A 27558-nucleotide genomic window follows, 5' to 3' on the forward strand; every position below is an offset into this window, starting at 1 on the left:
GGTGTTCTGGGCATGTTCCACCGGGAGGAGACCCCGGGGAAGACCCAGGACACGCTGGAGGGACTATGTCTCTCGGCTGGCCTGGGAACGCCTTGGGATCCCACCGGAGGAGCTGGAGGACGTGTCTGGGGTGAGGGAAGTTTGGGAGTCCCTGCTTAGACTGCTGCCCCCGCGACCCGGCCCCGGATAAGCGGAAGAAAATGGATGGATGTATTTGAGCAAAATTTGTCTTGCCCCATTACAGATATATTGTAAAAGCAGCTCTTGAGGTCAAAATATCTCTGCTGCGTGTCTCTAATTATCAAGTGGTTCATTGTTAGATAATCAGGAAGTGTGCGTTAGCATGGTGTTGTTGGCACTAGATGGTCTCTGAGACTTGTGAAAAGACCTTATAAATTCATCGCAGTGAATAATTAGTATGCTCCGAATGCATAAGTTAAGTGAGCAATAATTTTGCAAACCATTTAAAATGAATTTCAGTTTTTCACATTTTTAAAAGAGTAAAAATCAGGTGCAGTGCCTTTAGTAACTACCTGAACCCTAATCCCTTGAGAAAGTAGTTACTAAACCTGAATCATTCTTGATAAGCGATTTGTTTATTATGAATTAGGGGGCCATATTGAACTGTTTTCTGATCTTTGTTATAATGTTTCTTCATGACTAACATACGTGGAGTTTTGTTTGTTCACACATGTTTAACTCACAAGCCCTGCATATTTAGGCTGCGTTGTTCTTTCAAACAGAGAACACTCAGTTCTACCTCGTGATGTCATGTGGAATGTCATGAAGAGTGTTTTTAAACTCCATATGACTTTACTAGAATTCAAATATTGCACCATATAACAAAATTACATTTTATTTTAAGGGGTTATTGTTTTAACTTTTAACTAACTTCAAATGAACTGTTCTATAAGTATGTACAGAGTATGTTGTTTGTATTTTGAGTGCAGTGGTGTGTTACATTTGCATTTGTATGATTGTTGCTGCTCTTTTCTCTGTTCTGTAAACTGTTTTACATCAACCTGCTGTAGGACTAAAGATGGAAATTAGCCACATTGGCTATAATATTTACATATTCAGATTTAAAAGTGTTCATTAATGTGTTTTCAAAAAAATTTCAGCATTAGAATTGCTGATCTCTACTGAACAAAGGGTAACTTGAAAACGACTATGTTTCATGACATTCATGACATCACAAGGTAGAGCACAGTATTTTCAGCTTCGGAAATGTAGAGAGACTAATAATAAATGGTCACTCAAACACATGTGAAACAAAACACTACTCCAGGAATATTTTTGATGAAGTTACAGCATTATAACATGGGTTAAAGCTCACAAGAGTAAATTTTTCGTAATATAGGTCTGTCTTCATGCTTTCTTAAGGTTTTAAATGGAGTCAATATAAAGTGTTACCTATTTAAATTTATAAAGAGTAATTTTATTCTGCAAGGTCAACATGTTGCGTTCTTGTTCTAGGTCCATAACTTAGTAGCCATAGAGCTTGCCTACATCAACACAAAGCATCCAGACTTTGCAGATGCCTGCGGAGTTATGAATAACAATATAGAGGTATGTATTAGCACCTCAGTATGTAATCTAACATTTTAGCACGCATTTAACCTTACTTTTATATGGAAATATTTAACCAAATCTTGCATGGGAATTTAGTATTGTTATAAAAAATTAAAAACTTTAATTTTGTTTTCCTTTTTAATGTCCAGTGGATAAGGTTTGGCACTTTGGGTAAAACCATGAATGCGTTTAATATCTGTTTTTATGTGGTGAGCAGGAGCAGAGGAGGAACAGGATGAGGGAGCTGCCTGCTTCTGTCCCCAGGGATAAGGTAAAGATTCACATATATATTAAATAAGACAGACTTCCCATGTGCTTAGTATAAAGAGGGCTTGTGAGATAATCACTAAATGATCATGATAGTTCCTATTGGGGAACTTTGACCTTATAAAAAAAAGAGACATTTTGAGAGATATTGGTGACTTGGTCCAACTAAAAGCTCTTATCTTGTCATTATGTCTGTATTCATTGATTGTGTGCACATCCTGAAGTACGTTTGATACCTCTTAATAACGGCAAACCAAATTTACTCCAGTGTACAAGTACACTTTAACCTGAGCCTTTTTAAAAAATCTACCATGTAGCTAGGGATAGCTTTAAGGATCAGCTGATACCTGATATCAACCGAAACCAGTGCAGTGAGATTGAAAACAACATATTATTTCTTAAAACAAAAATGAAATGAGAAAAAACTGGACTTATGTGGCTGTTATCTCTCAAGTAACTACAAAACAGCTTTGTGTAAATAAAAGTCTAAACAATATGAGACTTTCTGGGCTGATTATCACCAATTAATAGTCTTGTTACATCAATTTACATGTCCAGCCAGGATATCAGCTGGATCAGTATTTGGAAGCCAATATCCATGTTCCCTGCTTGTTTCCATGGAAATGTTGTTCCTTTGGCTATAATATTCCACGTTATGGCATTAAATGTATCTTATCTCCATGGAGAATATTACAAAATATGGTTTTAACTGTCCATGGAACCATGCAGTAGACATGCCACAGTTACAGTTGCTTTAATCTGACGTTAAATAGGCAAGGCAAGGCAAGTTTATTTGTATAGCACAATTTGTACACAAGGTAATTCAAAGTGCTCTACAGAATAAGAAAGACATTAAAATCACACAAATCAAAACATCACAAATCACACATAATCATCATAAATGTATCTAAAACGGTTTGTATGTTCTTTTCTAAGAATGCCGTTTATGATGATAATCCTCCTGTATTGATAAATGGAACAATAATTGAAACTGTTAATGAATTTAAATATCTTGGAGTAATGATTGACTCAAAACTTAATTTCAAACAGCATGTTAAAAAAATAGTTAACAAAATGAAATTTAATCTGTCAAATTTTAGACATATTAGAGCTAATTTAACACTGGATGCTTCTAAACTATACTTTAATGCAATGATTGTTCCTCATATGATGTACTGTATGACAAGCTGGACTTCAGCATGTAAGACCACTCTGAAACCTGTTGAAACGGTTTATAAACAGGCCAAAACCAAAGTCATATCATCATTGTTTAATTCTAAAACAACATAACATATTAGGTTATGACAATATGATCAAACTGGCAGACTGCACACTTGTGTATAAGATTCTGCACGGGTTGGCTCCTACAGTTCTGCAAGAGTTTGTCAAAAAAAAACGTCAAATTAGATCTACAAGAGCAGGTTCCAGAGGTGACTGTATGATTCCATCTAGAAAAAGCACTTTTGGACAGAATGTTTTCTCTTTTCGAGCTTCACAAACTTGGAATACTATCCCAGTAACAATACGTGAGCTGCCCACTCTCAGCTCATTTTCAGAACAACTCAAGTCATGGCTGTTAGACAATCAAACTTGTCCACATAATCACTAACTTGAATGGATTTTAGTGGTAATGCTGTGTTTTTGTCTGCACAAGACATTATTGTACATGTACTGTATATAGAATTGCAAATGTAATTTCTCATGAATGTATAATGTTTAGCTTATTAAGGTGTAGGCTGTGATTATAGGTAGATGTGGTGTACGAGTGGACTGTATTGTGAATGTATGTACTTAATGAATGTAAGTTTGAGAGAGATCTGGTGATCTGAGGGCAGTGGTCTATGGATGAGTTTTAAGATATGAAAGAGGGTTTGTATTTTGTACTTATTGTTTTTATAAGCTGTGGTGTGGCTGGGGTTTTTTCTTTTTTCTAGCAAGGGACAAAGGATGAAAATTAGCACTGGCTATAATCCTGCATATTTACAGGTGTGGGATTCGTTCCCCATGCCTCTGTTCTTAATATGCATTGTCCCTTCATTAAATAATAAACAAACAAACAAACAAATTTACCATTAAAAGAGAAGAGTGCAGAATAAAAACCTTTCAGTCTTATGCACAGCTGAACAGAACCATTTTGAGCCTGGATTTAAACATTGTCAAAGTAGAGGCTTGTCTCACATCTTCAGGAAGACTGTTCCAGGTTTTAGTTGCATAAAACTTAAATGCTGATTCCCCATGTTTAGTCCTGACTCTGGGCACCAGCAGAAGGCCGGTCCCTGAAGTCCTCAGTGTGCGAGATGGTTCATATGACACTAACATGTCCGGAGATGTACTTTGGACCTAGGCCATGGAGAGATTTATACACAAGCAGAGCTGCTTTAAAGTCTATTCTTTGAGCTACAGGAAGCCAGTGCAGAGACCTGAGCACAGGACTTATGTGCTCGTACTTCCTGGTTCTAGTCAGGACCCGAGCAGCAGCGTTCTGGATGGACTGCAGCTGTGTTAAGGCTCGTTTGGAGAGGCCAGTGAGCAGGCCGTTACAGTAGTCTAACCTACTGGAGACAAATGCATGGATAAGTCTCTCTAAGTCTGGCTTTGACAGTATACCTTTGATTTTTGCAATGTTCTTTAGGTGGTAAAAAGCTGCAGATGTTATTGATTTGATGTGGCTGTTAAAGTTCAAGTCTGAGTCCATTATTACCCCTAGATTTTTTGCCTGAGTTGAAGGTTTTAGAGAGAGAGACTGGAGGTGACTGCTGACACTTTCTCTATGTTTCTGCAGGCCAAAGATGATGACTTCAGTCTTGTTTGAGTTTAGCACAAGAAAGTTGTTTTGCATCCACACACTGATATGTTGGATGCAGTGGCAGAGTGAATCCACTGGTCCATATTCACCTGTTGCCAGTGAGACATAGATCTGAGTGTCATCTGCATAGTTGTGGTAGGACACATTATTGCTGCGTATTAACTGGCCTAACGGCAGCATGTAGAGATTGAACAGCAGGGGTCCCAGGATTGAACCCTGGGGCACCCCACAGGTCAGGGACATTTTATCTGATATACATTTTCCAATTTCAACAAAGTACTCCCTGTTTTCTAAATAGGACTTGAACCAGTTTAGTGCCGTACCAGAGATGCCCACCCAGTCTTCTAGTCTCTCTAAGAGGAACCCATGATCAACAGTGTCAAAGGCAGCACTCAGATCTAACAGGATCAAGACTGAGACTTTGCCTGCATCAGTGTTCAGGCTGATGTCATTTGTCACCTTGATAAGAGCAGTTTCAGGGCTGTGGTGGGGTCTAAAACCTGATTGGAAAACCTCAAAGGAGTTGTTAATTTCGAGGAAGTTAATAAACTGTTGGTAAACAACTTTTTCGAGGACTTTGCCTAAAAAACGCAGATTTGAGATTGGTCGGTAATTGTTCAATATTGTGGCATCAAGACTGCTCTTCTTTAGGAGAGGCTTGATAACCGCAGTTTTCAAAGTGCTTGGGGATGTTCCAGATTGAAGTGACTTATTAACTATGACAGTGAGTGGTGATAGCAAACTGTTGAGCACAGACTTTTGAAATTTAGTGGGTAACACATCGATGCAGCATGTAGATGAACTCAGACTGGTGACCATCTGTTGGATAGTTTTGTCAGTTACAGGTGCAAAGTGAGTCAGCTCTAAGTGTCTAGGTGGCTGCTGAGGTGTTATTTGCGTTGTGGAATTTATGGCATTTTTAATGCCCTGAACCTTGTCATTAAAGAATACTGCAAACTCATTGCACTTAGATGTGGAAATTAGTTCTAACGTCAGTGGAGCTGGGGGGTTTGTTAATCTGTTTACCGTTGCAAACAGGACACGAGAGTTGTTATTACAACTTCCAATAATGTCAGAAAAATACCTTTGCCTTGTTCTGTGCATGTGCATTTTTTCTCTGTAAATGTCATAATGAACCTGGAGCTTTGACTTGCGCCATTCCCGCGCGGCCCTCCGGCACTCCCTTTTCTGTGCCCTGACCGAGTCATCATTCCCCCATGGTGCTTTCTACTTATCTTTAACCATTTTAACCTTCATCGGGGCAATGGTGTCCAGAACATTCAAAACACTCGAAGTTACAGAGTTCAAGAAATCATCAACATTAGAACATGAGGCATTTTCAAAGTGTATCATTTCCATGAACAGTGCACCTGTTTTATCATTTATGTGTCTCCTTCGAACAACTGCAGGACCAGCCTCTGGTTTGGGAATAACAGACAGGTCAAAAAAGACACAGAAATGATCAGACAGAGCAACATCCACCACATTGACATTTGAAATATTTACTCCTTTTGTAATAAGCAGGTCCAGAGTGTGTCCACTGTTGTGGGTGGGCTCGCTGACATGCTGAGTCAGACCAAAGGTTTCAAGGACAGAACGGAGCTCTTTAGCGTTTCTGTCAAACACATTATCCACATGTATATTAAAATCACCTGTAATGACTAAACCATCAAAGTCTGTGCATATGACTGAAAGCATCTCAGTAAAATCATCAATAAAACTCACAGTGCTGGGGAGGTTTGTATATGACTAACTAGAGTATGGAGGGGGATTGCTTTAGCTCCATTTTAAATGAAACATACTCAAAAGATGAAAACACCCCAAATGACAATCTGTGAGTAACTAAATTATCTCTAAAAAATGCACACACACCTCCACCTTTTTTGTTTAGTCGTGTTTCAGATTCAAATTTGAGGTTGGGTGGAGTTGATTCCACTAGAATTGCATTACCTGTGTTTTTGTTGAGCCATGTTTCAGTTAAAAACATAGAATCAAGATTAATAGAGGAAATAAAATCATTAATTAAAAAGGACTTGTTAAATCAAGATCTGACATTGAGCACAGCAAGTTTCAGATTAGTTTCAGTAGGACTGGATGTTATCATCTTACAGGGAATGTGAACTAAATTTCTCTGATTGGACAGTCTAACTGTCCTTCTGTTAATCAGTTTACGTGGTGTAACTGTAGATATAACTCCATCACAAGGCCTCAGCATGATATTATTTTTATCATGACTGTATGTCCTGAGACAGCAGAGGCCCTATGTGTCCTAGCTCTTGTTGATAACAGCTCTGGGGGAGGGCAGGGAAGGGCGAGCTGGGGGGAGTTTGGGTGAGGGACCAGGTGAGCGCCAAAGAGGAGCAGGGGGGGAGTTTGGGTGAGGGTGAGGGACCAGGTGAAGGTCAAGGAGGCAGAGTAGGGGGGAGTTTGGGTGAAGGACGAGGGGGGATAGGTGGGTACAGGGAAGAGTTCAGCATAGTTGATGCCAGAAGTCTCGATTGCGCCATATTAGGTGTATTAGGTATTAGGTACTAGGGGAGCCTAGTAGATTTAGCAAAGGGGTCCCAGGGCTGGTCTGTGGGCAGGGGAGGTGATGTGGGTGCTGCTGCGACTGAAACCTCTGCTGGGGTTGTCACAGACCGGTTCAAGGCCTGTGATGTGGGCACTGGGGGAAGTGACACTGGAGATTCATCCTTCACTTTTGAAGGTGGCGGTGATGGTGATTTGTTCTGCTGGTGCTGCTGAGTCCTTCGCTGGGGGAGATGGTTGTGGTGCTGGTGATGACTCTTTTGCTGGAGGAGATGGTTGTGCTGCTAGTGGTGACTCCTTCGCTGGGGGAGGTGGTGGTTGTAGTTGTGGTGCTGCTGGTGGTGCTGACACATTGGCTCAGTCTCTGGTTAGTGCAGCAGGAATGCTTCTCTCATTCCTCTTTTCTCTTACTGGCCCAGGACCCTGTTCAGGCCGGTGCCTCAGAGCGTGGAGGAGGTTATCCGTCAGCGCTCTCACTCCACCTCTGCTCAGGTGCAGGCCATTTCCCTTGAACAGGTCCTCTCATTTCCAGAATAGATCAAAGTTCTCTATGTAGTGCAGTCCTCTGACCGCACACCTGTTGAACAGCCATGTGTTCAGCTGAAACAGCCGGGTAAATTTGTTCATCTTCCTTCTGTCTATGCTAGGAAGAGGTCCACTGATGAAAGTCTTAACCGCCACTTTATCAAGCTCCTCAAATAATTCAATGAAATTCTTTTTTAAGATTTCAGTCTGATTCATTCCGGTGTCAACTGCACCCACGTGCACAATCAGCTGTTTAGGTCCTTGGTATGTTGACAAAACTTTTGGGAGGAGTTTTGTAATCTCAGACAGTGTGACTGGGGTACGAGCAAGTTTGGATTCCTCTGTGAGTCACATCTCTGATAGCACCGTCTCCTAGCAGCAGCATATCTCTGACCTTGACGTTTGGCACAGACCACCTGTCTGCCGCCACTCTTTTGCCAACTTCATTGCTCTTGTTTTGCGACAAAAATCCATTTTCCATTTGTATATTAACATCAACATCAGTCTGTGACAGTGGTAAAAATCTTTAAGTTGTATTTTGGGTGATATAACTATATTAGCATTGCCTCTTGTCGCGTTTGCTTGAAATTCTTGTCTTTACATAGTTTTGGAAAAGACACCGTATCACTCAGGTTTAAGTTGAAAATAGCAGTTTTTTCACTCTCTTCTCTGAAAGTAACTGTAGGCTGCTTACCACTGGAAGTCACAGTGAGCGTTCGGTGAAGTCCTTTTTCAGATTCTAAAACAAATATCCGTGCTTGTAGCTCATTAATTTGTTGTTGATAGTTCCGACAGCGTTCGCAGAAAGAATTCCTTTTGTCTCTTCCCCCGGACATGTTGGTGGCTTGTCAAAAATGTTGTCAAAAATGGTTTAAGTCTTGGTTTACTTAAGAGAAAATCATAACTAAACAAATCTCCCAGCAATGGAAAAGGTAAAAATGATTAAAAAGCAAAGTAAGGAGGAAGCAGCAGGAGCAAGCAAGGTTTGCATCTGCACTCTTCAGAAGCAGGAAGCAATAAATAATTTTTATTTTTTGTAATTAACAAAAATTAATTAACAAAAGAAAACTAGCATGACAAAATCAAAACAAAAACTAAACTATTGAAAATATTTAAACATTAAAGATTCAAATATTTAAAACATAAAATTCAAAACAATTGTAGACAAAACAATTTAATCCAAAGCTGTTCCACTGCTTAGCCACACTTTCACCTTAACCTCTCCAAATTGAGCACCAGCCGCTTTTTCTCTCTCCACATTTCTTCTCAGAGGGTGTTTTTTGTCTTCTTTTTCCCCATTCCTTCTCATTTTTCTGCTAGTCTGTTGGCAAAGGCCCAGCTGTGGTCCCTGGCGAGCCCCCTGTGGCTGGAGCAGACATGGTAGGGGCCAAGGTGGGCACGTAGGCTGCAGCTCCCTGGATCAAGCCTACTGGCTACTGCTGCTAGGGTTGGGGGTGGATGGGTGGATGGATAGATGCATGGGTTACTGGTGTGTTGGCATGATCTCTGCTCACATCTTGTTTTGCTTCCTTCCAGCCTGCGTGGACTTGCATTAAAAACACAAACACCTTCTGCATTTTGTTTACTGATTTTCCCTGTTAAGGCTGTTCAATTTTGAAAAAAGAAAAATATAGTTTGATTGTAATATTTGCACTATTCTAACTAATGCGTTTAGGAATTTATATTACCAAATATTACCAAAGGATTTAGTTCACAGTGTAGATCCAGGTTCACTAGGTAACTTTTCTGGTGAGGAGTGTGCCACTTGCTTGTTTAAAAAAAAAAATGTTTTAAAACATGCATTCTTATTGTGAGGAGGTCGGCTATTCTCAGATTTGACTTGTAACTTGTGGTGTCACCTGCTTGTCTCCATGGAAATAGATAAGTTTGTCTTTGGCACATTTCAGGCAAAGCTATAGCATAGAGTCAAGCAGATGAAGGGTCCTACATCAGAAAAGTTACTTAGTGATTTAACATTTGAGAGATTATTGAAATGTTTATTGCCAAACTAATAAACTAATAAAGAGTTTTATTTTTTTCTAGAAAATTAAACTATGGGGTTATCAAGTGTTTGTTTTTTGCAAAGGATTCTGTTATCTAAATAAATGCAGGCTTTAATAATTGAGATTATTCAAATTCAAGTTCAACCCTACTTCCTTGCAAGCAGAATATCCCCTCTGATCATATTTTCTTTTCAAAACTCTCTCATGTTCTTTTTATTCAAGGATTTATGGATAGCAGGACAATTGCTTGCTATCCAAGCCTCTATGGGCTGTAAGTGCACAATTTAAGACAAATGTGTTCAAACTCCCTCCCTACTACTGTGTTTCTGTAACTAGTGCCTTTGTAGTATTATATAGCTAATACAACTGTCATTGAAAAAATATTTTAGTTTTAATTACTTTGTTTTTCTTATTATTTTCTTATTATTATATTAATTTTTAAAATAATTTGTAGCCAATTTACTTTAAAACAGCTCAATGATTTCTACTGTTTAACTAAATGCTATTTTGAAATAGTGTGCCTGTAGCTATATATTTCTTAGAATTTTTAATCTTAGAACATGAAAATGTTCCTTGTCAGATTGTTAGTACACAATTCAGAATAATTATAGCTGTTTGATTATTTTATTTAGCCCTTAAATATTATATTAGCCCAACCAATTTCCACTATGTGTTTAACTGTATGCTAATTCGCTATAGTAGAATGCCAATACTATGCCTGTAGCTACTTATTTCTCCACATTTATTGTCTTGGAACTTTCAAAAATTTTCCATCAAGTTGTTGGCACATACTTCAAAATAGTTACAACTATTTTATTGTTTTGCTATATAATTTTTCACTTAACTGAATGCTCATTTTCTATAGTCTAGGTGCTGTACTGTGCCCGTAGCTACTTATTTCTTCATATTTTTAATCTTAGAACATGCAAACATTTCTTCTCAGATTGATAGCACATAGTTCAAAATAATTACAACTGTTTGATTATTTTGCAGCCCTTAAATATTATAGTAGCCCAACAAATTTTCATCAAGCATTTAACTTAATGCTAATTTGCTGTAGTATAATGCTAATACGGAAGTTGTAGCTACTTTTTCTTCCACGTTTATTGTCTTGGAACATTTCAGAAATTCCCCAACAAGTTGTTAGCACATAATTCAAAATAATTACAATAGATGTTTTGTTTTGCTAAATAATTTTTCACCTATATTTCTTATGTCTTAACTGAATGGTAACTTGCAATAGTCCTGGTGCAATACTGAGCCTGTAGCTACTTATTTATTCATTTTTTCAATCTTAGAACATGCAAACATTCCTTGTCAGATTGTTAGCACATAATTCAAAATAATTAGAACACTTTGGTTATTTTTCCAGCCCTTAAATAGTATCCCAACACATTTCCATTATATATTTAACTGAATGCTAATGTGCTATAGTATAATGCCAATACAGAGTCTGTAGCTACTTTTTTCTCCACATTTATTTTTTTTGTCTTGGAACATTCAACCCCCCCCCCCCCCCCCCCCCCCAATCCAAATGCCAATTTGCTATAATTCAGTCCCAGTTCTATACTTTGCCTGTAGCTTTTGTACATTCTTATTCTCAGTGTACTACATTCTACATTTGGTTTCCCTATGCATTCATTCCTAGCTACCACCCGTTGTTAGCCTGAATATTCATTGTTTTCTTTCTGGTAGTTATTGTTTTATATTTCTGACTTTGTCTGTCAAATTTAGGCCCCAGCAGTCGGACCCCAGCCTGAACAGGACGGCACTGGGAACTGGAGAGGGATGCTGAAGAAGGGAGAAGATGCCCCAAGCTCAGGTCCCGGGAGTCCCCTCAAAGGAGCTGTCAACCTACTTGATGTGGTAACTAATGTAAATCTGCGTAACGAGTGCTGCCTAAATAATTAATGTAGTACACTCATTAAAATGTGTCTGTGGTTTAGCCTGTGCCAGTTGCCCGGAAGCTGTCTTCGCGTGAGCAGAGAGACTGTGAGGTAATTGAACGGCTCATCAAGTCCTACTTCCTGATTGTGCGCAAGAACATTCAAGACAGGTACAACCAACATTTAAAGTGTCCATATTATGATATTTTTTATCTATGCTATAGGCTTGTTTCCTCATCACAAACATACCTGGAGTTGTTTTGTTTCATTCACTCATGTTTAAACACACAAATGGTCCATATTTAGTCTGAGTTCTTCTTTCAAACTGAAAACACTCTGTTCCACCTTATGATGTCATGTGGTAATACAGGAAGCACTCCATTGTGTTTTTAAACTCCATACACCTTCAGTATCATTTGGATCATTTGGATAATTTCAGCCCTGAAATGGCCAATCTCTACTAAACTAAAGGTGAAAAGTAGCCGTTAATTTAACTGCAGCTTCATGACATCACTTTATTTAACACCATGAGGTCTTATAGTTCTCATATACCATACACTGTATAAAGAAGTGGACAAAGACAGTGTGACACCACCCACAGCGTTAAGCTCCAGCTAAATCAAGCACATTGAGTTATAGAGGTTATCATAGCAACCAAAGAGCCAATCTGGAGTGAGGAAGTCGAAGGTAATGCCCCTTCCCACCCGCACCACTGGTTTAGCAGGGAGCAGATGCTTAGCTATGCTGTCAATCAAACTTGCTGATTGCAGGAGCAACCTTGGCCAGAATGTTCACTTCTTATTTGGAATGCAGTGGCTAGCAGGTTATCTATATCCATTTATATATACAGTCTATGTACTATACAGCATTTTATGACAATTTAAAAATTATTCTGGAAAGGTCACTTTTTTTGGCAAAAGCAAAACCGTTAGTATGCACCATTTCTGACCACCCACAACACTTACCCACACACCACATTTACAAGCAAATTGTTTACCTCAGTGAAACTCACCTCCTTTCAGCCTACTATTAAAAAATCACTTTATGTTGGCTGACTTTATATTTCATTTTGCATTCAGTTTTCCAGTGAATAAAACTTAAAACATAATTAGTGACAATCCACAAACTTCATATTGGCAGATTCAATATTGCATTCTCCTGTGATTGTACATTATAGCCACTCTTCCAAAGCTTTGGCATTAGCAGGAGTACATAGAGTACAGTTGAGCCACCTGGCAGCTCACTCTCCAGTCTCTCCATCTGTAGAAATCAGTTGGCTATCTTGCCTTTGTGTTCTGAACCAGCTGCTCTTTCTCTCACTCAGGGTGGGCACAAGGTCTCAAAAGTTTGATAGGCAGCTTTTGTGACCTAATTTTTAAACTAGGAAAGGATGACGGATGAATTTAAATTTAAATCTAACAAGTTCCTAGTTCTCACAAAGCCTTAGCAAATTATTAATATCTACATTCAGTAATTGTTGGGTGTATGCCTGGCTTTAGAACAGCTTTTTTCAGACATGGAAGTTACACTGGGGTGGACTGCCCAAGTGCCGTCAACCAGAGTGCTGCTTTTGACCCTTACATATGGGTTTTACTTACAGTTATTAGGGCAATTAATAGAATAATAACATTATTTGAAGCAATTATTTAAGTCTATATCTAGAGAAAATAAAGGCTTAATCTGGATACATGAGGGAAAAGTCACTGCTTAAATTGCTGCCTGCAACTAGGCCCTCGATAAGTGGAAGAAGACGGATGTGCTTTTAAACAGACCAGTGCGATGGTTTCTCAAATCATAGGTTGCCTTCTGCATCCTTGTTAGTAAAGGTCATGTGTTGTTATGATGGCATTTCTTCCAGCTCATCTATACAGGTTGAATTGTAAATGTAACATAAAAGGTATACAGATCAGAACGTGAAAAGGAGACAATGGGGCAAGAACCACACAAAAATAATCAAATCGGCCATTATGGATCACTGCAGGGTAACAATAATACTAATCATGATTTGTCCCTGTGTTCTTGTGTGCAGTGTGCCAAAAGCTGTGATGCACTTTTTGGTCAACCATGTGAAGGATAGTCTTCAGAGTGAGCTGGTGGGACAGTTGTACAAGTCCGGGCTCCTCAACGACCTCCTAACAGAATCGGAAGACATGGCACAGAGACGCAAAGAGGCTGCAGACATGTTACAGGTTTGTACAGGGATGGTCTAATAATATAGAGTAGAGATAGACCATTATATCAGTTTGCCAATATATCGGGCTGATTATTTGGACTTTTTAGCATATCGGCTGATATTTTGCTTTTGGTTGATTCGCCTAGAACATGCACACAAAGATTTATTTTGACACTTACAAAGAGACAACTGCACTAAATGTGATACACGGCACTCTTAAAGATTTGTGGTAAAAAAAAGGTCAGTTTGTCATAAATTATCCATCCATCCATCCATTTTCTTCTGCTTATCCGGGGTGGGTCGCAGGAACAACAGTCTAAGCAAGGACTCCCAGATTTCCCTCACCGCAGACACGTCCTCCAGCTCCTCTGGTGGGACCCCAAGGCGTTCCCAGGCCAGACAAGAGACATACAGTGAGGCAAATAAATATTTTAACACCCTGTGATTTTGCAAGTTATCCCGCTTAGAAATCATGGAGGGCTCATCTTAGGTGCATGTCCACTGTGAGAGACATAATCTAAAAATAAATCTGGAAATCATATTGTAGGATTTTAAAAATAATTTATTTGTATGTTACTGCTGCAAATAAGTATTTGAATCAGAATCAGAAGACTTTTATTGCCATAGTCTGTGAACACAGTTCACAAACTAGGAACTTGATGCGGTGAAAAAGTGCAACATAAACACACTGAATAAATACAAATACAAATACAAATAAGGGCATGCACAAAGTTAAAAAGATATGCTTAAAAAAATCAAATGAAATACTTAAAGGGAGAAAATATGTACAACAGCAGCATCAGAACAGTGCAAAGTGGCTTATTAAAGTGACCGGTGTTATAAAGTGTCCAGTATAGTGCAGATATTATAAAGTGTTCATGAGACAAACTGCAGAGGGGAAGAAACTGTTCTTATGGCGAGAGGTTCTGGTCCCAATGGACCGTAGCCTCCTGCCAGAGGGAAGTGGCTCAAATAGTCCATGTCCAGGGTGAGAGGTGTCAGCTGCTATACGGCCTGCTCGCCCCCGAGTCCTGGAGACGTACAGGTCCTGTATAGATGGAAGGCTGCAGCCAATCACCTTCTCAGCAGAGCGCACAATGCGCTGCAGTCTCTGTCTGTCCCTGGCAGTGGCCCCAGCGAACCACACAGTGATGGAGGAGGTGAGGATGGACTCAATGATGGAAGTGTAAAACTGCACCATCATCTGGACCGGCAGCTTGCGTTTCCTCAGCTGCCGCAGGTGGAACATCCTCTGCTGGGCTTTCTTGATGAGGGAGCTGATGGTCGGCTCCCACTTGAGATCCTGGGTGATGCAGGTGCCCAGGAAGCGGAAAGAGTCCACAGTGGTGATGGGGGAGTTCGTCAGGGTGAGGGGAGGCAGGGGGGCTGTGACTTTCCTGAAGTCCACGATCATCTCCACTGTCTTCTGGGCGTTGAGCTCCAGGTTGTTGCTGCTGCACCAGGACACCAGCCGGTCCACCTCCCTCCTGTAGGCAGACTCATCGCTGTCCGAGATGAGTCCGATGAGGGTGGTGTCATCCGCAAACTTAACCAGTTTGACGGAGTCGTGGCTGGAGGTGCAGCAGTTGGTGTACAGGGAGAAGAGCAGGGGAGAAAGTACACAGCCCTGTGGAGATCCTGTGCTGATAGTCCGAGTGTCCGAGACATTCTTCCCCAGCCGCACGCGCTGTCTCCTGTCTGTCAGGAAGTCAGTGATCCACCTGCAGGTGGAGTCAGGCACGTTGAGCTGAGCGAGCTTGTCCTGGAGCAGAGCAGGGAGGATGGTGTTGAATGCAGAGCTGAAGTCCACAAACAGGATCCTGGCGTAGGTTCCCGGGGAGTCCAGATGCTGGAGGATGAAGTGAAGGGCCAGGTTAATGGCGTCGTCCACAGACCGATTGGCTCTGTAGGCAAACTGCAGAGGGTCCAGGAGGGGGGAGGTGAAGGACTTGAGGTGGTGCTGGACCAGGCGCTCAAATGACTTCATGACTACAGACGTCAGCGCCACAGGTCTGTAGTCATTAAGTCCAGTGATCCTGGGCTTCTTGGGGACGGGGACAATGATGGACAGCTTGAAGCAGGCTGGGACGTGACATGACTCCAGGGAGGTGTTAAAAATGTCTGTGAAGACAGGAGCCAGTTCCTCAGCACAGTGTCTAAGGGTGGAAGGAGAGACACCATCTGGGCCCGCGGCCTTACGGGGATTCTGCTTCCTGAAAAGCTTAGTCACGTCCTGCTCCACAACTGTGAGGGCAGTGGGGGAGGAGGGGGGGTCCGAGGTTGGTTTGGAGGTAATGTCCATGATGGTGGGGGAGGAGGGGGAGGGGTGTGAAACTTCAAACCTCGCATAAAAGCCGTTTAACTTTTCTGCTAGTTGTTTGTTGTCCACGGCGGGAGGGGCTTTGGGCCTGTAGTTGGTGATTTGCCTAAGCCCTCTCCAGACAGAAGCAGAGTCGTTGGTGGAGAATTGCTGCTCCAGACGTGTATTGTACTTCGCTTTAGCCTTTTCCACCTCTTTGCTAAACGCATACTTGCAACGCCTGTAGCCTTCACGATCTCCTGCCCTGAAAGCCATCTCCTTTTCCCTCCTCAAATGTCTCAGTCTGGGTGTGAACCAGGGTTTGTCGTTGTTAAAAGTCACCCTGGTGCATGATGGAATGATGCTGTCCTCACAGAACTGAATGTATGACGTCACAGTGTCTGTGTACTCATCCAAACTGTCTGTGGCAGCCTTAAACACATCCCAGTCTGTAGTGTCCAAACACGTGCGAAGCTCCTCCACAGCCTCACTGGTCCACTTCTTAGAAGTCCTCACAGCAGGTTTGGAGAGTTTCAGCCGTTGTTTTGTTAGGCGTGTTCTATCAAAATGACGACTGGATTCGATCAGTTCAAATCTCAAAAGTTTATTCCCCTGACAGTTACAATCTAATACAGTACCCGGGGTCAAAATGATCTATCCCTCGTTTGTGCAGCAGGCGGTCTGTCTGCTTTTCCCTGGCCCCAAAGGATAAAATGTAACATGTAACATGAATATGCAAATATTGTGATGAGTAGGTTGACGTCTTGGTTCCTCCTTCCAGCCTCGTTCACTTCTCCGGGCAGCACCGGTTTGTTTTTCGGCCTTGGGTCTCGTCCGGCTGCCTTATCTCTGTGAAAGGAGTTTCTACAAAGAATTGGCTGCCCCCCATAACTCACATCTTACAATGCCTCCTTTAATATTGGAATATTATACTGAGTGAATAGTTTTGGTGTTAGTACATATTGTTCAAACTTTAGCATGAACATGGTGCCCATTAGATGACCTTCAAAAGAGTACAATATTCAAAGGATACATGAATTCAGTATACAAATAGTGGTTACATGACAATATTCAAAACTTCTATGATTTCAGTGTCAAAAGATATATATGTAGATGTGATGCACCTAAGAAACTTTATTCAATCAATATGCATTCAATAATTTTGATATATGTATTTGTAATGCAACTCAGAAGCTTTATTATTTGTCATACCCTTCAGTTTGTAAGCAGGGATGAGGTGAACCATGACGTGATCAGAGAATCCTAGAGCAGCGCGGGGCACGGCTCTGTAGGCTCCACTGACTGTTGTGTAACAGTGATCCAGCGTCTTCTGCTCTCTCGTCGGGCATTTAATAAACTGTTTATATTTGGGCAGTTCCTGGCTCAGATTTCCTTTATTAAAATCCCCCAGGATGATCAGTAAAGAGTCCGGGAAGGTTCGCTCCACATCCAGAATCTGCTCCGCGAGCACGCGCTGGGCCTTGTGCGTGTCCGCGCACGGAGGGATGTAAACAGCGGCCAGAATGAATGAAGTGAACTCACGTGGAGAGTAGAAAGGCCTACAGTTAATGAAAATATATTCCACGGCGGGAGAGCAGTGTTGGGAGATCACAGTCACATCCGTACACCAGGCGTTGTTGATGAAGAAACAGACACCTCCACCTTTCGTCTTTCCCCCGGAGAGTCCCCGTTGTCTGTCCGCGCGGAGGAGTTGGAATCCCTCCAGTTGAAGCGCACAGTCCGGGATACGCTTATTGAGCCATGTCTCCGTGAAGCATAAGACGCAAGAGGAAGAGAAGTCTTTGTTTCTCCTCATCAGCAGCGCCAGTTCGTCCGTCTTGTTGCTGAGTGAGCGAACGTTAGACAGGAAAATTCCAGGTAGGGGCGTGCGAGCGCCGCGTCTCCGGAGGCGCACCAAGGCCCCTGCCCGCTTTCCTCGTCTTCGGCGTCTCACTCTTTTGGCCAAAGAGTGAACAAAATCTACTGCAGGAACTAAAAAGACCGGCAGTAGATCGACAGGAGTGGTAGTTCTGATGGATAAGAGCTCTTCACGGGTGTAAGAGCACGCGAACACAGGACAAACACACAAAAACAAAAAACACACAGCGCACCAAATCACCAGGGCGACCGTACGTGGCGCCATCTTGGATCATCATGGAACACCTGTCTATCAGCTAGAATTCTGACCCTCAAAGACCTGTTAGTCCACCTGTAAAAAGTCCACCTCTACTCCACTTATTATCCTAAATTAGAAGCAACTATTTGAGATTGTTGGCTGCATAAAGACATGCTTCACAGTAGGAATGGTGTTCTTATTTGCCTCACTGTAGTCCCTTCAGTGTGTCCTGAGTCTTCCCCGGGCCCTCCTCCCGGTGGGACATGCTCGAAACACCTCCCTAGGGAGGCGTTGAGGAGACATCCCGAACAGATGCCTGAGCCACCTCAGCTGAGCTGCCTCCTCTTGACGTGGAGGAGCAATGGCTCTACTCAGAGCTCCTCCCATGTGACTGAGCTCCTCACCCCTCGCCCGACCACCCTACGGAGGAAGCCCATTTCGGCTGCAAACTGCCCCAATGCCTGATGTAAATACTGGCTCGAAGAAGCCATCAGCACAACATCATCTGCAAACAGCAGTGATGAGATCCTGTGGTTCCCAAACTGGACCCCCTCCGGCCCCTCACTGCTCCTAGAAATTCTGTCCATAAATACAGTGTACAGAACCAGTGACAAAGGGCAGCCCTGGTGGAGTCATAAATTAACATAACATAATATGAGGAAAATAGTCAATATTGGCCCCAAAATATTCGGCCCAAAATATTAGTCGATGTCTAGTTTAAAATCCATAGCAAAATTTAGTTAAGTTCACAAATGAACTTATCACTTTTCTAAGCAGTAAGTTATTAAGTCATAAATTATACTAGTATCAGTAGTCGTAGTAGTATGTAGTGAGTCCTGTAGTTTCCGGACTATACTTCTCTCCAGAATATAAGTCACGCCAGTGAAAAAAATGGATAACAATAAAGTTGCACTGGACTATAAGTCACATTTTTGGGAGAAATTTATTTTACAAAATCCAAGACCAAGAACAGACATTTTATCTTTAAATGTAAGTTATAATAATAACAATAAAATGATCTCACTCCATATCACTAAATCCATTGATCTGTGTCACTTCAGTGTGACAATAACGAAGACGTGAAATTATACATTTTAATAATTTCACATAAAAGTCGCATCTGAGTATAAGTCACACCCCCGGCCAAACTATGAAAAAAAGGACAACTTATAGTCTGGAAAATCCAGTAATACACACAAACAATATAAACATCAAATGAAAGCTACGGCACTCATGCTTCTAAATATGCAAACCATTTTCACCTGCAATCACCACAGTGCAGACAGGAAAGCTGTTTTTTACAGAAAAGTCAGAAATGTGGATTTGGACTTCACTTACCTTTGAGGGCTCTGGTTCTGTCCCCTTCTAGAATCAACCAATTACATTACACACATTTAGTGATGTTTTCCCTTTACAGCCAATGAGCAGCGGAACACGACTATGTATCACATGCCATGGTTTTCCATAAACAGACGGAGCTTGACGAGTGCGTAAACAAAGCCGAGTGGATACAGAAATCCGTGTGTAATTTTATGCAGATTTGCAGCAGTTTTGCGTTCTAAACATGACGAAACTGGCAAAACAAAGGAAGTATGCGATTAAGGTCACTGTGAATGTTTGCACAAGTTATACTATAGGAATCCTTGACCCAGAACGGTTCATGGAACCGAGTGAAGATCTCATGGTAGACTCCGGAGTGGAGGACCTTATGCTTTGATGGATTGGATGCTGTTCCTGATCGGTAAGGTTATCGTGTGTAGCCGTTATCATGGCTTCCATGCACATTTGTGTTTTTCCTTAGGCACATGGGTAACATTGACCTATCAGATGCACTCATCGGCTATTATGATGTTTTACACAACAAACAAATGGTACAAGACATTTTCTACCATTTTGTGGACATTGCCATTGTGAATGTCTTCATTCTCTATAAAGGACACTGTAGATCAAAGGGCAAAGTCCCTATATGCACCAAAAGGCCTTTAGAGAAACTCTTGTCTTGGAGATGGTAGAGGCAGGAGCCATCAGAACACAGCAGGAAGAAGGAAGCAGGGAGAAGCATCATCATCTTGTGCACATCAACCTGAGCAGTGACAAGACACAAGGCAGGTTGAAGTGCAAGAAGTGACATGCCAAAACACCAGTGAAATGTTTAACCTGTAATATACCCCTGTGCTTTCAGCAACAAAGAGACTGCTATAGTAACTGACACACTGAAGAAAAGCCATAATCAGTTTGCAGTGTGTTTGTTTACATTTTGAAGTGTGTGTGTGTTTACTGTTTGCAGTGTGTGGTTTGGAAATATATATTTATTTTGGCCCATACCACTTGTTTTGACTCTATTTTATATAAAAATATATATTTTATACTGTGTTTTGATATGCTATATACATTTAAATCAGTAATAGAGCAGCTGGGTGCAGATAAAGATTCCTCTAAGTGTGAGCTGGCAGTAGAGCCCTCATTGATGTCTGTGGGTTGAAGCATTCAAAGGTTATTGCATTTTTTCCAAATGTTTTCCAAATGTCTCCATTTAGAGAGGTTTGGATAAATCTGGATAAAAGTCCCTTCTTAAAACACTAGATTTTGATTCAGTAGATCACAACACCCTACTCAGCAGACTTCAGCAGATAGGCTTCTCAGAGAAGTGCCTGGCATGGTTTAGGAGTTACATCTCGGGACGCACTCAGTTGGTGCGAGCTGAGGGGCATCATTCTGACCCCCTAACCCTGACCACAGGGGTTCCTCAAGGGTCCATACTAGGACCAACCCTTTTTAAAATCTACATTAATAACGTAGTTTCCGCTGCTGGCGCCTCCCACATACATTTATACGCTGACGACACCATTCTGTACACATCCAGCCCGTGCCTTAACACAGCCCTTCGCTCTTTACAAAACAGTTTCACCAGTCTCCAACATGCCTTTTCCAACCTTCGTCTTCTTTTAAACACAACCAAAATGAAATATATGATTTTCAACTGAAATTTACCTCAGATTCCCTACCACGCCAACATCTCATCCCTAGACGGCACACATCTACAACTAGTAAATTCTTACATATACTTAGGCATATGGCTTGACAATACACTTTCTTTTGACATTCACATTAACACATTACTTTCCAAAGTCAAATCAAGAATCAGCTTTCTATATCGCAATAAATCCTCATTTACCCATTCCGCAAAACACACCCTTGTCAAAATGACAATTCTCCCTATCTTCGATTACGGTGACATCATCTACAGGTCAGCATCAAAAACTCTCCTCCATAAACTTAATGTCATTTATCACTCAGCAATCCGTTTTGTCACAGGTGCCTCTTTCACTACCCATCACTGTCATCTGTACTCACAGGTTGACTGGCTGTCACTTCACTCCCGCAGATTAATAAATTGGTACAAATTCATCTATAAAACATTAATTGGTAAAACCCCTCATTATCTTTGCTTACTCATCAATATTTCTAATAACACATATAACCTGCGTTTCAGTAACATTATCACCATGATCACCCCACGAGTCCGTACATCCTTTGGTCAATCATCATTTCAGTTCGCTGCACCCAACGACTAGAACAATCTACAAAAAACTTTAAAACTTAGTACTATGATACCAATAGCTTCATTCATCAACTCAATAAAATCTATAGTACGTGACCAATGTACTTGTTTTTAACTCTGTTTTTATACTCTGCTCACCTATGTGTATATATGTAAATAGTGGAAAATACCGTAGTAACTGTCTTAGTGTTGTTGTTTTGTCTTGTCTTTGCCTGTATGGATTTTATTCTGTTGTATTTTGAAATTTCTGCTTCTTGGCCAGGTCGTCGTTGAAAATGAGAATTGGTTCTCAACCGACCTACCTGGTAAAATAAAGGTTAAATAAATAAATAAAATAAAATTTGCTAATGCTAAAATGAGTGTAAAAATCTAATTTTTATAGATATTGTCCTCAAATTTGAAATATGAGAGGTCAACAATATTTTCAGTTGAGATATGATGCATTTTTGTTCCCACCTACCTACTGCAACTTTCTACACCTTCATTTTAACAAAAACATTTAGGCCAGGATGAGAAAAAATATTTTTCATGTGTGTTCCAAAGTGTATAAATGCTTAGACATACTTGCAGTGATTCTGACACCTGTGGGCAAAACTATAGGGTGTTACCTTTACAAAGACCCCAAACTTGTGTATATACTATTGTGGGTTCAATACTGGTTATCATTTTAATTTGGAGAGGTCAGAACAAACGCAATTTTACCAAAATGATCCGGAATTCTAAGGGGTTAATGAAACTGTCTGTTTAAAATGTTTTTTGGGGATTATCTTGCGTTATTGAAATCTTAATTAGTGTCATAAGTATTTCTCTGTAGCAATATATCAAGCTACACGATTTCTTATCATGACAGGCCTAGTAGTGGTGACAGTATAGGTTATTGTAGAACCACTTTGTCTGATTTTAGTCCTGGTCTATTCCAGATTTAGTTATGGGTTTAATTGCAGTTTTGTATCAGATTTTATGTGGTGATTGTGGAAGTGTGAACGCAGCCTTACTGGGAAATAGGTTATTGTAGAACCACAAGTTTGAAAGTTTAATTATTTTCCAATGTGTGTATTTTTCCCCACATGCATTACAAATAGCTAATAGTTGTTAGTAATAGTAGTAGTTGTGGTAGTATAGGTAGCAGTTAATAATTTTGAAATTGTACTAAAATGGTAATGTTGGTAGTACATTATATTATAGAACCCCTAGTTCAAGGAAAAAGTCAAAGGATTTTTCTAGTGTGTATATTTTGTCCACTGGCATTGAAGAAAGCCAGGAAGATGTAGTAATTCAGTAGTTGTCATAGTAAAAATAGTTGTTTGTCAGTAGTAAATGGTAGTAGATAGCAGTAGGTAGTGAGTAGTACAGGTAGCAGAAGTTCAAGTGATTGTAGAACCAAGGAAAAAGTCAAATGATTTTCCAATGTGTCTATTTTGTCCACAGGCATTGCAGAAAGCCAGCCAGGTGATCGCGGAGATCAGAGAGACACATCTGTGGTGATTATTATCTCCTCATCTCTTTTCATGCCTAAGGTCCTACGTTTTGTGCACTCATGTCTTGAACTTGAATTTTCCAAATGCACTGATCCTTATTTAAATATACTCTAAGTATTATCTCAGCCTCCTTGTCACCTGGAACAAATATAATGTTTATTTATTCTTGAGTAATGCTTTGTTATCTAGAAGTATTTCAGAATGCACTGCCTATATCATTGCTAATGTTAAAAGTAAGATATTAAAAACTAGGTGCCACCTGATACAGTTGCTGGTACAGTTCAGCCCAAGACTTTGGGTTATAGAGTTTGAAGGTACGGGGAGTGCAGCCACAATACTACTGTGACAGACTGCGGTTAACTAGTATGGAAATAGAGTGGAAATTCAGAAATCTCACTGCTGTTTTTGGCAGGTACTCAAAGCATGGTTTTGGCACAGGACAAAAATATATTATTCATCTACTCATAAACCATTTTCCTTTAGGTGTGCAGATCAAGTTCAGGAAATTTGGAGATACTGTGTAAAAATGTCACTGCAAAACTAATAAAATACATTTTATCCACTATTTAATACTGCTTTGGCTGGTACTCATGTTGCCGGCTAGTTGTCCAAATATATAGATCTACTGTACACATTAAGATAGTGAAAAAGAAAACAACTTTGCATTAGTTTAGAATTCAGACTATGAAAAGTCTATATCCATGGGTTTCAGAGTGATAGAAAAGTACTCAAAATGGAGCCTATAAACAGGAAGCCAAAACTCATGAATAAAGTCATTGAAACTTCACTTCACTAAATCCACTACTTAATCTATTCAGGGGTTGCTGGTACAGTTCAGCCCAATACTTTGGGTTATAGTTGGGGTATACCCTGGATTGAGGCCAGCTAGTTGTTGAAATATATAGATACATATTAAGATGGTTAAACAGAAAGCAATTTAGCATTAGTTTACAATCAGATTATGAAAAGTCTTTATCCATGGGCTTCACAGTGATGGAAAAACATAGTATTCTTTGTTTTTAATAGTGAAAAGTACTCAAAATTCACACTTCCAAAACTTTTTGGGTAGTATTCACAACTTCACTCTTCCTAAACTTTTTCCTAAACATCAATGGGCTTTCCCCTATATTGTGGCCAGCTAGTTGTCAAAATTCATAAATACTGAGATACTAAAAAAAAACTTTTTAGTTTACAATTATAAAGTCTGGAAAGTTACAAACTTACAAAGTTTACAATTTAGATTATGGAAAGTCTATAAATGGGTTTCAGATTGATACAGCAAATAATAATTCAAAACAGAATATTCTTTTGAATGGTACTCAAGTGTTCAAATTGGCACCTATAAACAGGAAGCCAAGTCCCATGAATAAAGTGGCAAAAGAGGCAATGGACAGATTTTTACACAGGTTCCCAACCTTTGAAATTATTTTTCAGTTTGAAAGTATTTGCAGGGATTGTTTATAATGTTTTCAATGCATTTGTAGCTTATGTGACACTTTTTTGCAGCTCTGGAGAAAGAATGGGGAGCAATTCAGTTTCATCTTGAATGTCAACAGCCATAGGAAAAAAGAGTTTAACTAGGTTATTTTACTTTATTAATATTTTTGAAATAATTAAGAAAACTAGCATCATTTTTTATTTGAAAAAAAAATGTCTTTGAAGTTGAAGCTATTGTAGTGTAAACAATATTCCTTGGAGATCATATAAATAATACATGAAGTTAAAGGTGCACTTTGTACTTTGTTGTAGAAGGTCCACGGCCTGCTTGTCCCCATGGAGATGTTATTGTTTTGCCTAGAATGGCTTATTTTTCTTTTCAGGCAAAGTAATAGCATCTCCAGGGAAACAGTGGACCACCCACCAGAAAAAGTTACAGAATACACCGTTTACTGACACTCTTCTCTTGACTATTTTCACTATCTTAAATAATACTATTTCTCTCAGCCATTTTCTCCAGAGTTGTATTAAGTTGCATTGACTGTAATGATGTAAAGAAGCCCACTGGCCCTTACACTGTGTTGCCATGTGAACTTTTATTTATTCTTTTTGTTAAATGTGATTGTGTGAATATCGTCACCACTGCTGCCTGTCTGTGCAGTGGCTCATTTAATTATGTTGTTTACATATCACGGTCTTGAAACGTAATTTCTAGTGCACTGTTACCATTGAGAATAAATAAAGGTATTTTACTGCCATGTGACTGTATCATAGTTGTTATTTTGGCATAAGACTGCAACTTGCCTGGTGAGATAAACCAATATTAATAGCCGTGTTTGCAATTATTTTTCATTGGTTACATTTTAATTAATATAGCAGCAACTGCTTATGTTTTGACACGTAATTTAAAATTGCTGCTAATTTTATTTCATGCTAGACTTGCCCTGGCCCTGTCTTAATACTGTATCTCAATGTATTAGAGACTTAAACATTTCCTGCGTTTGATTTTGTTTATAATTATAAATGGTATAACACAGATATAAAAGGTCAAACACATTATATCATTAGGAAGATAAAGTACGTACAGTTTTGGGTTAATAAAATGTCATATCAGGAATTAAAATCACTTTGGCAAATTGATTCTATTTCTATAATCTATCATTTAACTCTTTCACTGGCAAAGATCAGTTGATTTTAGAAGGCAAAAACTTCCATCCTCAGCAGGAACAACGCTCCATCTCCCTAACTGTCCAACTATAAAATACTTGTATAATTAGATGCAAACAGTATACAGCAGTCTTATTTTGACAGTTCAATAGCTGCTTATACACAGTGATAGGAATAATACTTTGAAAATATATTTGGTAAAATTTGAATTTGGGTATTCGGTATTCTGTAACATTCCGTTATATGGGCCAATCAGTACTGCATTCTGTATACTTTAAATACTTTTACATTCAATTTAAATGAAACAGACATGACATCATATTAATATATAACAGTTTTATTTTGTTGCACTGTTGTTGCTTGTTTTGCATGAATTTATTAATTTTTTACTTGGAGACAAAAAAATAAAAATAAATCACACATGCACTCACAACAAGAGCTGTGTTTTCTTTTTTTCTAAATAATACTCTGCAGTTCAATGCCAAAGTTCCATGTTGTAGTACCGTCATGTATTCCTTTTAATTTAGGAAAGTAACTGTATTCCGAATACCACCAAATGAAAATGAAATACCAGAATACTAGTGCGCAAAATTAGTATTCAGAAGTATTCAGTTACTGTACTTCCCAACACGGCTTATACAATATATCTGTGACATTTTGCACATATGGAAAAAACATCATGCTTTTGTATGAATGTAAGTATATTCTGCAGATTTGAGGTGCAAACTCCATCCATCCATTTTCTTCCGCTTATCCGGGGCCGGGTCACGGGGGCAGCAGTCTAAGCAGGGACTCCCAGACTTCCCTCACCCCGGACACGTCCTCCAGCTCCTCCGGTGGGACCCCAAGGCGTTCCCAGGCCAGCCGAGAGACATAGTCCCTCCAGCGTGTCCTGGGTCTTCCCCGGGGCCTCCTCCCACCCTGCGGACGAAACCCATTTCAGCCACTTGTATCCACGACCTTGTCCTTTCGGTCATTACCCAGAGCTCATGACCATAGGTGAGGGTAGGAACATAGATTGACCGGTAAATCGAGAGCTTTGCCTTTGGGCTCAGCTCCTTCTTCACCACAACGGACCGATACAGCGACCGCATCACTGCAGACGCTGCACCGATCTGCCTGTCAATCTCACGCTCCATCCTTCCCTCACTCGTGAACAAGACCCCGAGATACTTGAACTCCTCCACTTGAGGCAGAGACTCACCACCCACCCGGAAAGGGCAAACCACCTTTTTCCGGTCGAGAACCATGGCCTCGGATTTGGAGGAGCTGATTCTCATCCCAGCCACTTCACACTCGGCTGCAAACCGCCCCAGTGCCTTCTGCAGGTCCCCCTCCGGCCCCTGGCTGCGCCTCGAAATTCTGTCCATAAATATAATGAACAGAACCGGTGACAAAGGGCAGCCCTGGCGGAGTCCAACATGCACCGGGAACAGGTCTGACTTACTGCCGGCAATGCGAACACCGCTCCTGCTCTGGTCATACAGGGACCGGACAGCCCTTAACAAAGAGCCCCAGACCCCATACTCCCGGAGCACCTCCCAAAGGACACAACAAAATCACAACAACAGTTGTCTCAAAGGGCATTCATGTTTTGGTTGATGGGGGAAACTGGAGTACCCGGAGGAAACCCATCCAGACATAGGGAGAAACATGCAAAGCTCCACACAGAAAGGCCTGGGCGACCCGGGGATCGAACCAAACCTCCTTGCTGTGAGGCATGAGTGTTGCCACTCAG

The 27558-nt window shown here is 40.5% G+C and overlaps 1 protein-coding gene across 5 annotated transcripts in view; it reads left to right on the forward strand.

Moving 5' to 3' along the window:
- LOC117391713 (dynamin-1-like protein) overlaps nt 1–25421 on the forward strand; it is a 41883-nt gene extending 16462 nt beyond the window's left edge. Inside the window, exons 13-19 of one of the 5 annotated variants that reach the window (XM_055231758.1) lie at nt 1477–1569; nt 1790–1843; nt 9020–9091; nt 11437–11568; nt 11649–11758; nt 13618–13777; nt 23167–25421. In XM_055231758.1, the coding sequence (XP_055087733.1) occupies nt 1477–1569; nt 1790–1843; nt 9020–9091; nt 11437–11568; nt 11649–11758; nt 13618–13777; nt 23167–23223 (678 nt within the window). In that variant the 3' untranslated portion in view covers nt 23224–25421. Of the gene's footprint in view, nt 1–1476; nt 1570–1789; nt 1844–9019; nt 9092–11436; nt 11578–11648; nt 11759–13617; nt 13778–23166 lie in introns of all 5 variants that reach the window. The other 4 variants (XM_055231757.1, XM_055231759.1, XM_033989608.2 and 1 more) reach the window with 4 other exon arrangements.
- Nucleotides 25422–27558: the final 2137 nt, after the last annotated feature.

Source organism: Periophthalmus magnuspinnatus, chromosome 23 (assembly GCF_009829125.3).
Source record: "Periophthalmus magnuspinnatus isolate fPerMag1 chromosome 23, fPerMag1.2.pri, whole genome shotgun sequence".
Classification (NCBI taxonomy): Eukaryota; Metazoa; Chordata; class Actinopteri; order Gobiiformes; family Gobiidae; genus Periophthalmus; species Periophthalmus magnuspinnatus.